Here is an 11,830-nt window from a genome sequence, read left to right on the forward strand (position 1 = left end):
GGAGGAACGCTCAATTACAGTTATGTCCTCTGGAACAGAACGACTTCCACTTCAGGCCCAGGCCGGAACACCCCGCCCCCCGTACCCCCGTCCCCCACCCAGCCGGCAGCCATCTATGAAATGAGAAAATCTATAATGCATTTAATTCTGCTCCCTGTAGATCAGAGCTGTGTTCCCTCAATGGTGCTGCGGAGACAATAAACACAGCGGAAGAGCCACGGCGGCCGCGGCCCTGCTGCCGCCCACAGCCGCTGCGCACTCCACTACCTCTGCCTCCACACGTGCACACACCGGATGTGCACAAAGCGTCTTCGCGCAGGAGTGCTATGGCAATAAATACGTCCTTTCCCTCCCCTGTTACACACGGCGCCTTCCCTCGCTCGCCGTACGGACGATCCCGTGGCGCATCTTCATCATCTAAAGTGACGCGTTACGCCGCCATCTCTTCGATCATCTCGAGGATGATCCGTTATGACAGTGACACGCGGAACGCTCCTGCGAGGAATCCCCTTTAATCCGTCCGGCTTTAACGTCCGCTGCTGATGAAGAGGTCGACTGGGGGCGCGGGCTCGATTTTATTTTGTTCCAATTAGAGAACGCCTTCCCCGGGGCGGAGACCTTAGCCGGCGGAAACGTCTGTGGCAGAGCAGCCTCAGTATAAAGTATCACCAGCCACTTGCAGGCACGCAGCCGGCCCTGACAACAGCGTGGCTGACCACCTGAACACAACAGCAACTGGCTGATCCTCTGGTAATATATAATAATAAAAAAAGAACCTCTCCAACTGTTATTAATCTGGAGTGAATTCTATGGTGTGTAAAAAAAATGGCAAGGCCATTTAAAGGGATTTTTTTTCCCCACAACTTTCATCTGTAATGGCTTGCAGGCACACACACACACACACACACACACACACGCATTTAGTCTCTCTTCTTGGTGTACAATTTGACATACTTTACAGAACAGCTGTTAACTTAAAAAAAATATATGCACTTTCATCACCAAGCGCCCAAGTGGACTGAACAAAGGGTATCACACTGACTGCAAGATGAGTTCACATGCCTTTGTTGACGACACTGTTAATGGATGCGTGTCACCTTTTCCCCGGGCTACGGCCATGCCATTTTGTAGTCTGTCGCACAGTGTATTATGTTGGCTGACAGACACCGCCCAGTGATGGCCGGGTGACTTTACAAGCTAGGCCACCGCCACAATGTGTGCAGTTGTAGCGCTACTACTGCTACTACTACTACTACAATGGCCCTTAGCTGTGTCCTCTGGTGGTTAAACAAGAGGGGGTAAAGATGAGCCATAAAAACAAAAAATCCTTAAGCTGCTTCCATGAAATCTCATTAGAACACAGATAAGGAGCAGGTACGGGAGGACGTACGTCATATGTAAAAGGAGATAAGGCGTGAAAGGTCTGCGATACGGCCTCGTACAGCTCTAGCTGACTCACTCCCTGGGTCCTTAGGCTATGTTGACTGTACGAGGCAGGGGGTTCTCGACGTGGGGGGCCAGGGTCCTTCAGGAGGTCCGAGGGGGTTCTCAGCAAAGATAATAACAGTTGACTGTTGTCTCATTTACCAGCGGTTGTCACCATCCGAGAATGTACAGGGATGACTGTTGTGATCATGGATTCACTTTTATCTAACTAGAGTATAGACAGGTATAGAAGTCTGAAAAAAACATCACATCTAACAATAAAGATCTTCCTCGATTGGGGTCCCAGAATCCAAACCTTATAGAATGGGATGTGTGGCCTGAGAGCGTCTGAAAGCGGGGGGCCCTTGATCTGAAAAAGGGTTGAAAGTCATCGCTCTAAGGCCGACAGAACAGTACAAATGAACTCCAACGCATTACGTTTTATTGTCATGGCCGCTGGAGCGCAGATGTTTTTCGATACAGTCGTTACACCGTTGTATTTGTGAATTTGAATTCGTTTACATGAAAGCACCACAAACAGTGCTGCCTAATCCAAAGAAAAGACACCGCTGTTAAACAACACCACCATAATAATAACAACACTATTACTACTACGACTATTATCATTATTACTACTATTCTAACAACAACAACAGCAGCAATAATAATAATAATAATAATAATATTGCTCTGAATTTCTTAATATAATCATTTCAGTGATGGTTGTGATCTCAAAACCCATCTCGTGGGTAGGGCTTGACGTGCGATAAGTCAGGTCAAGTCACACTTTATTTCTAAAGCGCATTTCACGCCGGGGCCGCACCATGCGCCTTACAAAGAAACACAACAAGAGACATAAGAAAGAAGTCGAACGCACTGCGAAGACGCTGCCAACTCCATCTTCACACCCCGCCGGACCCCCACGGTTTGATCCCGTCGGAGACCGTGCGGCGCAGAGCGCGTCGTCCCGGACTCCTCGTCTCCCCCCCGTGGGATCGACGAACACCTCGTCAGAGCGTAGAAAAGCGCCAGCTAGAAGAGACGCCGCCGCGCCGCCGCTTCGGGAAACGGCCCCGCGAGCCGGACGAGGACGCTCCCGACCAGCGCCCAGACGGGCCACCAGACGGCCGGCGACGGACGTGAGACGCCGGGGAGGCTTCACGTCGCGCCGCCGACCGGGGGAATCGAGATTTTCGGACAACGCCGGAATTCGCATTTCTAGGGCCAGCGCAGTCGTGCCGGGGGAGAGGAGCGCGAACGCGCATGTCAGCCTCGCTGCGGAGATCCCGCCGCCGCTCCACGGAATAATCCCCGGCGACGGGAGGGGGGTGACTGGCCGTGCGCTCTCCGGCCGTTGAAGTAGATGACGGGGGCGGACCTGAACGAAACGTACGGTTATTAAACCTCCCGCCGTCTCCGTCGCTCGGCAAGAGGCGAGGGACGCCGGCCACCGATGGGATCCTCAGTAGCTGCTCCGCGGAGACACCGACAGGGTTGGACTGGTTGTAAATAATTTAAAATCCATCTATAGTGTTGAAGATAAAAGAGGAGGTGGGAGGGAGGGGGGAGGAAAATGCATTTGCACCAGGTGCTGACCGGAGCCGTGAACCCGGGGGACTGCTGCTACTCGGTGGGGAGCGTCCACGACGTCCCGTTCACGGTGAGCGCGTATTTATTATTATTATTATTATTATTATTATTATTATTATTTGCTGTTATTTGTTTTCGCTGGCAGGGTTAGTGGTGAAAGGTTAGACTCTGTTTTCAGATTCGGTTCCTGACGAGTGACTCGGTAAAAAAAAAAAAAAAAAAAAAAGAGCCGTTCGACTTTGAGTCGGTTGGTCCGTGGAGCCTCGTTCGGCTCTTGGGCTGTGGACGGAAGTCTCGCAGGAGCCGTTGAGTTGGGTCAACATGACTCGGCGAGGCAGGATGATGCAGACGGCGGATCCCAGTCAACACGCAGTTCATCCGAATTCACTCGAGTGTTGATTTCGGCAGATGAAAAGCGAAGGGAGCCGAGCCAATAACTGCCTTTCGTCAAAAAAAGACAAACGATTCACTTTAGTGGACTGGAAATGAAAGTCACAGCGTTAATCACCGACATTCATCCTGATTTATGTCAGTTGTGCTTCGTTCACCTTCCTCGGGTTTTATTTTGAGTTTGTCAGTCGCGCGTTCACTCTTTTGCCGGAGTGACTCATGAAGCCGCGACCCGGTTTGGAAAAGCTCCGTTCGCGACGAACGAATCGCGATGGAGCCTCGCGTCGCTCAAGCTGTGTGTGTCCGCTGTAGCCTGCTAGCATGTTAGCATGCTCCCGTTTCAACGGCTCTAGCGCGGTGGCTCGTTAGCCAGCCGTTCACGGAGGCAGGTCTGGGGTCTAGTTTCCCCCTACCCCCCGACGATGAACGAATGATCACAGGCCCATTGACCAACCGCCTCGACAGCTGCTTTTCCAGACACCGCGCTACATGGGCGATCAGGGCTGTCGTCTACGGAGTCTCTTTTGTCCCAAAAATGAACGTTGTTCCAGGGCGGATGACCTTTAGCTGGATCCCGTAGTATTTACTGCAAGGGAATCCCTATGCGCAGTCCGTACCTATTGGTGCTAGATCGCGACCGTCTGGCCGGGATGGCGTCTCAACTTTACGCCAAATTAAATTTCAAATGTCAGACTTGAATGAAAAAAACATAGATGCACATATATGGAGAAAATAAACCTTTTTTCCCCTGTAAATTACCAACGTTCACGGATCGGCAACGGACTGTCAACCGAGCATCAGCTGTGCAGCCGTGACGTAGAGAGCCTTATATGGAGACATGCGCTGGAGAGGCTGGCAGTGGGGTTCTGCAGAAGCTGACGCTGTCTTTGCATAGAATATGGGATGTTTCCCCTGGGTTGCGCATGCACATTGGAATATGTTGCATGTAGCATGCGTTTGTTTTCTTGCCTTGAATTACTGCGTTGTAATTGTATGATGGATTTTAAAAGGGAAGTACAGGAGCTGTCACTTATTAAACGGTTGTCATTTTCATCAATCAATCAGTCGTGTCTAAACCCAGTGAAATCTTTGTAATGGACTGACTGCTGTGGGCTGTGCTTATGTGTGGCATGGTTCTAGGTTCCACCTTTCCGCCTGGAGTTCCCGTGTTCTCCCCATGCGGGCGTTTCCCCCCACCATGAAGATGTGCGTGATAGGTTCAGACTCCTGCCCATGCCTCTGACCAAGGCATCGGCATTAGCTCTAGTGCCGATGCCTTGAGTGTCTTAAGTGTATCATTATCAATCAATCAATCATTTGTAACCAAGTTACGGTGTTGTAATGCATTTAGCACCATGAGCTTTGCATATCCTATTTGATGGTTTCCTATTTGTTTCTATTTGTGTCTTCAGTGGACAGTCCCTCTAGTTCAGAGGGATATGGGAGGACTATAAGTAGATGTGTAGTGGTTCTAAGGTGGTGTGCGGAAGTGGGTAGGTGGGAATAGGGTACTTGGCAGACAACTCCGTGCTACAGACATTTAGTGGCTCTGTCAGTTGGCGAGGCATTGCTGTTTCAAATAGATTAGTTGAATTCACCCTCCTCTGGACTACTTGTGATAAGGCCAGGATATCCATCTGAATTCTAAAGCCTGCGAGGGAATCAGTTGTTATCCATCTCAGCCCAATAAGTCAACGTTACACAACAGGATTTAGTATTTTCTTCACATTAGGGTTACTGTAAGGCAAAATACCAATGATCATGTTTTTTTATAAAATTACTTTCATTCAGCGGCACTATCCTATTGCAAAGGAACTAAAAGGATTTCAAAGTGATTTTGTGGGAAAAAGTTGCCATCAAGTACCATAAATGCTTCATTTGATGCTGACATTGAAAGTGGGGAAAACATGTGATTCGCCTCTCCTTAGATTAGAGGCCCTTTAAGACATAATTTCAAGTTGAAAATAGTTTCATAATATATCAGTTATAACCGCAGTTGTGGTAATGGTTTATACTCTGCATAAATATGCCCAATACTACATTTGCGAACACCTAAAATAGGCTTTGGGTAAATTCTGGAGCTACATTCAGCGACATCACTGCAGACAGCCTGAGGACTGAGAAGACGGTGCTGCTTGGCTAATGGCGGCCAAATGTGGTCTTGAGTCCATCCCCATTTCCTCTCATCCGGGTGCTGTATTGTTTTATCTCTACAGTGTCAGGTTCTGTGCTTCGCTTTATACAACCTTCTTCCTGTGAGGACTGGCCTGCTTCCACCAGTCTTTCTGTCGAGGTCTTTACAGTCCCTATCAGAGGAGAGACTGGCCTTTCGCAGTGAGCATTTGTTTTGAATCCTTGCCTTGACAGACAACGCCTTCAGCTAATCAGATCAACAAAACGCGTGGCCCTTTGTCAGAGACAAACTCTTTTATATATTTGTTTTATACTTTGATAACTTAACATCACAAAAGTATGGCTGTACACATCCCATAGTGATATAACATTTGAAAAACCAGGGAAAGTTGCAAAATAAACAGTTAGGGCTGGGCATTGTTAAAAAATCTACGATACCAGTACCAATACCAGTAACCTTAAATTGATACCGATACCAACAGAGTACTTCATTCAATACCTTTTATCTTTCTACTACACCCATCATGTGAATTGAAGCGTTCAGTTGCGTAAAATTACCACCACACCAACCCAACCAAACGATTGATGATGTAACACTTTCAAGATGTATTTGTGTAAAAAAACATTTTACACAAATACATCTTGAAAGTGGTTCAAATTATTGAAATTCTCATTCAACAACTGTACAAAACTGTACAATGAAGTATTTTTGCAGTGTTTAAACAAATAGCCAGTGGAGGAGGAATGATTACAGCGAGGAAAAACCTCTTTCACTGTTCATATGGACACCAGGCTGTTGTTTTCAGACAGACTTGAAAAATGGTGAATCTATCCTTTAACAGACTGTTGTAGCTGCTGCTGCCGCGGTGGGCCATCACACGTCGCATTCATTTGAAAAACCTTTGCGGTGATTGGCTGGCTTGTGGCTGCTGCGGTAGTGGGGCGATCAGATGTAGTTTTTTCGAGCAAAACCATACAAAAAGTCTTTTTTTCTGGATCTGGGTACAAACAGTTCGTCAGAGATGATCTCGCTATATCTGCTAGCACACGTTAGCTGGCAGAGTCCTTGTAGTATATCAGAGTCATTGTGAACACCGATCTGCATGGCAGTCGTACCAAGCTTTGCAGCCTCACGCATCCGGTCTTCCATGAGAGCGATGGGTGGCAAAATAGCAATGAAAACAGAATTCTTGTCAAGCTGATGAATCAAGCTCTTTCCGAATCCAGTCAGAAGAACAGCGAAAACGTCTTCTCCTCTGATAAAATCCAACAGTGCACCCTTTTCTTGGTGTTTTCTTGCTGTTGTAACATACATCTAATACCGTTCCTGCTAAAACTGATGCTATGGCTGCATCGGCACGATCACCTTCAGGAGCCGCCATCGTTGTTGTTCCGAATGCGGCGCTCTCTGTTCTGCGTCATCAACTTACCCGCCACCTAGAACGTCGGCAGCCTCCGATTGGTCCGTCACACTGCTGGACACACTGAGAGGAACCGCCCAAGACCAACAACTGGCTGGTCTGGCTGTCACGAGGCTATGTGAGGGCAGGAGCGAGGGGCAGAACCTCTCCTGCCGTCTCCTCTCGGGCCCAACCCCCGGATGTCACTGTTTCGATGTAGACGGGCAGGGGTTGAACCGAGCGACGTGTCTGCCCAATGATATTGGACAGCTCGGGCTATGGAACCAAAGCCTTGCAGGTCTCCACCAGGGCCTGGTTTCTCTGCCCTGTGTTTGCTTTCCATGTGAGGGCATTTGAAGAACACTAGGACATCACATCCAGTGTTGTTACACTCACACTGACCCCTCGGGCTCGTGGACCAGACTCTGATACACACACATACACACCAATGCAGAAGCACACACACAAACATGTACATTGCACGTATCTAGAGAGAGCTGAGTGGCTGCTGTTAAACTGTAGCTTTGCTATAGGTACCACTATATAGTACCGTAATACTGTACACTTCGATGTCAAAGTACAAGGCCTTGGGCTTGGATGTCTTTTTACCAGTAGACTCTTTACCAGGATGAGCAGTTATATAATAAAGTACAAAAAGGACTAAAGGTTTCAAACTTGACCCATATAAACCTTGGGTCGCAAAAGCATTTTGTTAGAGCGACAAAGAAAATTGAGTCAAAGGAGTGAGAAGCTTCCACTCTTCTCTAATACAGAATCACTATTAAAGGAATCTTCTCAAAACGAGTTCCAGACTGTAGGGTGAAGAACAGTGCAACTGTTTATTTTTAACACTACATTGTAGTCTATTGCAGGCTTGGCCACACCTAGTTCTCAGACTCTCTCCCCATAAGGTTTTGTTGACTGGTTGAATAAAGGCTAAATAAGAGCGGGATCAAAGTAGCACTGGGTGTGGCATAGTAACATACTCGCGTAATGGCATTAAGCACTGGGAATCAGTGACATTTGACGGAACGGAGGAAGTCTGTGCAATCCATTTCTCTTTTACTTACACTTGCCAGTTGTCACGGCACATGACGATATTAGTCATGTTTTCTTTCGCTGGTTCCAGTTTTGTAATGAGGAAGCATCGCAGATCTCCATGTATCATCTATGTTGCTCAATTCCTGAAGACGTGTTTAAACTGAGTCGTTTGCATGAAGTTGTGAATCAAGGATACATCTCAAGCTTCTACAGATGTTTTAATTTAATGGCGCTGCATCGCAGATGGATTAATGCAAAGGAAACGCCGAACGACGTGGTTGCGGTTTCTCTGTCGTGCTGTGTACGTACGCTGCAGCTCGGCGCGCGGCAGTCGGCTGAAGCCATTGTCAACACTGGATCATTTTGAATAATGTCATGCCGATCACTCGGGTTGACTCCCGATGATTGAAAAACAAACGTTAAAAACTGCCGGCGTTTTCCTTCAAGGGCAGCCATCATGAAAGCACACTTGTCCATCAGTAGAGAATTGACTAAACTGCATCATGATCATTACAATGAGCACTTATGTGTCAAACCCAGATCAGTGTTGATAGTTGTGAAACTACCAGAAATGTGTGGGCTGGTGAGCGTGGGCTGGTGAGCTTTCCATACACGTCGTGAGGCTTTCCAGGCGCGCAGCAGTTTTCACATTTTCACAAACGTTGAAGTGAGAAGCCGTTTTGTTTTTGGTTTTTTTTCCACACGTTGCAAGGTAGCAGCCAACCAACACAATGGGGAGAAAAGGACCCGTTTGAACTGCAAGATTATCCGTGTTGTTAAAGATTTACAGTCCGACTAAACACGCAGCTCTCGCTGTGTCATGCTCGTCAGGCAGGGCACGCTGGACGTCTGACCACAGCTCCTACTCCAGACCGGGTTTTGGGAAGGAGGGCGCAGTTAGAGCACTGAACTGTAGGGGAGTGGGGGTGTCAATGTGATTTTATAAATAATGAAAAGCAAAAATGATGTAGTGGTGTGATGTTATCTATCCATTCTCTTCAGCCTGTTTATTCCTGTTTGGGGTAGCTGGAGCTGATCCAAGCTGCCGAAAGCGTAAGGCAGGAAGGTACTGAAAAGGACCAGAGAAAAAAAAAGTGCAGATTACGAACACAGATCTTTCGGAGCCTAGTTTCTCATTATGATGAACCGTTTATCATCCTTTGGGCGTGAATCTTGAAACAGTGTTGCTGTCAACGCCCTGAGCAAACACTTCCTGTGCAAATTACTAAATTAAATTTAGCTATACATCAAGACCTTCCCTGTTTCCAGGTCTATAATTCAATGTTCGAGGGATGCAGAATCTTTGTATATGGTGTGAATCTTCAGTATCTTCAGTAGTATGCAAACACTGGACACTACACTGGCTTAGTACTTGGCTATGACAACAACCCGCCTTGGCCGAGGGTGGGTCAGTCCAAAACTGCGGATGGTACCTTTTAATTAAGTGTGTCGTTTATCTGAAAAGCCATCTTCCTTTTTTGCAAGTACGCTGGACGACGTACTGGACGAAGTACTTAGTACTTCGTATAGACTGCTTATTTTACCCCCTTCCCTTGATTGGGTAATGGAGTACAATTTGTTGTTTTGTCAGTGCTGAGAGAGGTGGGAATGGCACCTTGTCACACATCCCTCTCCACAATAGTTAATATTTTGATGACTGTGGACAAATCATATGATAAAAGCTTGATTCTTCCTTTTGAAGAAAACGCCATTGCAGCAAGTAAAACAGGGAGCGAAAGTCTCACCTGTACCGCAGGCCGTGACTGTGTGCCCGTGCTTCACGCGCTTCCCCCCCTCACCGTACGTCAAGGTGTGACAATATTTACCATGAAGGCCGTGCTTTGTCGGAGCATCTGCTCGTGCTGCGATGAATGTGTTGACCTAATTTTTCTCGCCGCTGCTCGGCACAGGTTAATGCAGGGGATAAATGGCTGGCCTACTAAAAATAAACACACTCTGCACGGAAGCTCTTGAGCAAGAGAATAAAATTCTATTCGTGGGTTCCTCTTTTTTTTTATCTTTCTTCTTTTTAAGTAGGTACTCGCGGACATTGCATGGTGCATCTAGGTACAAACTACCTCAGTTTTTGTGAGCGAGGGAGAGAGAGAGAGAGAGAGAGAAAGAGAGAGAGGGTGGGGGATAGAGTGAGAGCATCTAAGGCGGAGAGGGGGGGAAGGTGTGCAGTGCAGGCCTAGACTGTGCGTGACGGTGACCGGTTTTAATTTCGGCCGTAATGTGCCGGGGCCGCTGCTGCAGTGGTAGTAAAGCAAGGACTGCATCATCATATCGCCTCTCCCTCTCTCCACCTCTTTTCTGGGGCCGGGTACCGGGCAGGATCTCCAATTTCAATTTGATTCTATTTTGACACAAAGGGTCACCATACGATTCTCTATCAATGTATTGACATTTTATTACTTAATTGAGTCATTGCTACTAACTCTCGGACATGCAATCACATACATATAGATGCAGTCTAATACAGAGGTTTTGATTTGCGACCGGGGTGGTATTTAATTCACACGGGAAATTATTACATAACTTCCAAACAAAGTACCTCTATTATAATTTTCAATCGATTCAGAAATTGCAACTTTAGAATTGAATCGTATCGTGTTCATTTTTTTCTTCTATTTTTCTCTCCCTCGCAAACACACATCCAGAAATATTAACTCAGAAGTCTAGAACTGTGGTTCTGTCCCTCTGAAGGATGGTTCTGTGACGCGGTGGTTCCCAGCCTCTCCTCCTGTTCTCATGAATAATGGAAGCTGCCGTGCCGGCTGCTCTGCGGCTCGAAGGACGACTGCCGTGTTTCTCAGCTGCTACGAGGCTACAAGGCCACAACTGTATCGGCTTACCCCGCTGCCCGTCTCCCAAATCTAAGCCAAGCTTCGCCTAGCCTAGTCTGCAGGGAAACTAGATATCCTCCGGGATTTTGGTTCTCGTAATATCGCAATATACTTTCATGCCGTCATTAAGGCTGCGTTACAGTCAAGTAAAGCGCATTTCGGAACGTCATAGTTGTTCTGGTTGTTCTAAACGATGCTTCTAACTGCTTGGTCATAATAAGAGCCCCAGTGATGTCATATTTGAGTCTGATCCCGATCCTAATTTTGTTGAGTCCTTTGAGTCCTAGCCCACCGATTACCGATGTTTGGACCGATATTTTGTCAAAAGTTCAACATTTTGAAATCGAATTGAATTGAAAAATGTATATTTCATCGAAGTTTCTATATTTGAGAACATTTAATTGGGAAGCAAGCAAACATACAAATACTGTAAACACACAAATAACTTTTTGATGGATGAATAGATAAAAAAAAAAGTAAAGTTGACATTGAATGAAATGTTTTTTTTTTTTGTTTTTTTTTACGAGTTCCAGTGACAAATTCGTTTTTCCAGTTTCCAATGAATGCAGCATCGTTCCTGGAGCAAACATACAAACAAACATGGATGGATTCATAATGTCTAGTTGGATTTCTTATTTTGCTCATTAACTTAAAAGTAGTTTAAAACAGATAAGTACAGGATAAATAATCAATGTTATTATTTTTTGTTTATTATACTTTAAATTTAAATAAATAAATAAATAAATAAAAAGATAATACATTTAAAAATCAGGATTCATCGACTGCATAACTGCCGATCTTGATGTGGTCAAATTATGGCCGATATATCGGGGGATCTTTGCAATTTCACATTAAGAAACAATAAATAGGTTATTCATATGTAGGGAAAGGTTTTTTGGTCTGATACTTATTTTGCAGTTAAGAAGCTTTGCAGAAGCTTTAAAGCTGGGCATAAAATCATTATTTCATTGTGTGTTACAAAATGTATTACAACCCGGCAGATAG

General features: G+C 46.1%; 1 protein-coding gene across 3 annotated transcripts in view; it reads left to right on the plus strand.

Annotated features, from left to right (window-relative positions):
• Positions 1-2,998: 2,998 nt before the first annotated feature.
• Positions 2,999-11,830, plus strand: part of dmxl2 (Dmx-like 2) — a gene marked incomplete at its 5' end in the record, with an annotated part of 60,294 nt that continues 51,462 nt past the window's right edge. For all 3 annotated transcript variants that reach the window (XM_079997085.1, XM_079997086.1, XM_079997087.1), the window contains one exon: positions 2,999-3,085. In XM_079997085.1, the coding sequence (XP_079853211.1) occupies positions 2,999-3,085 (87 nt within the window). The remainder of the gene's footprint in view (positions 3,086-11,830) is intronic.

This window comes from Zeus faber, assembly GCF_960531495.2.
Source record: "Zeus faber genome assembly, chromosome: 3".
Classification (NCBI taxonomy): domain Eukaryota; kingdom Metazoa; phylum Chordata; class Actinopteri; order Zeiformes; family Zeidae; genus Zeus; species Zeus faber.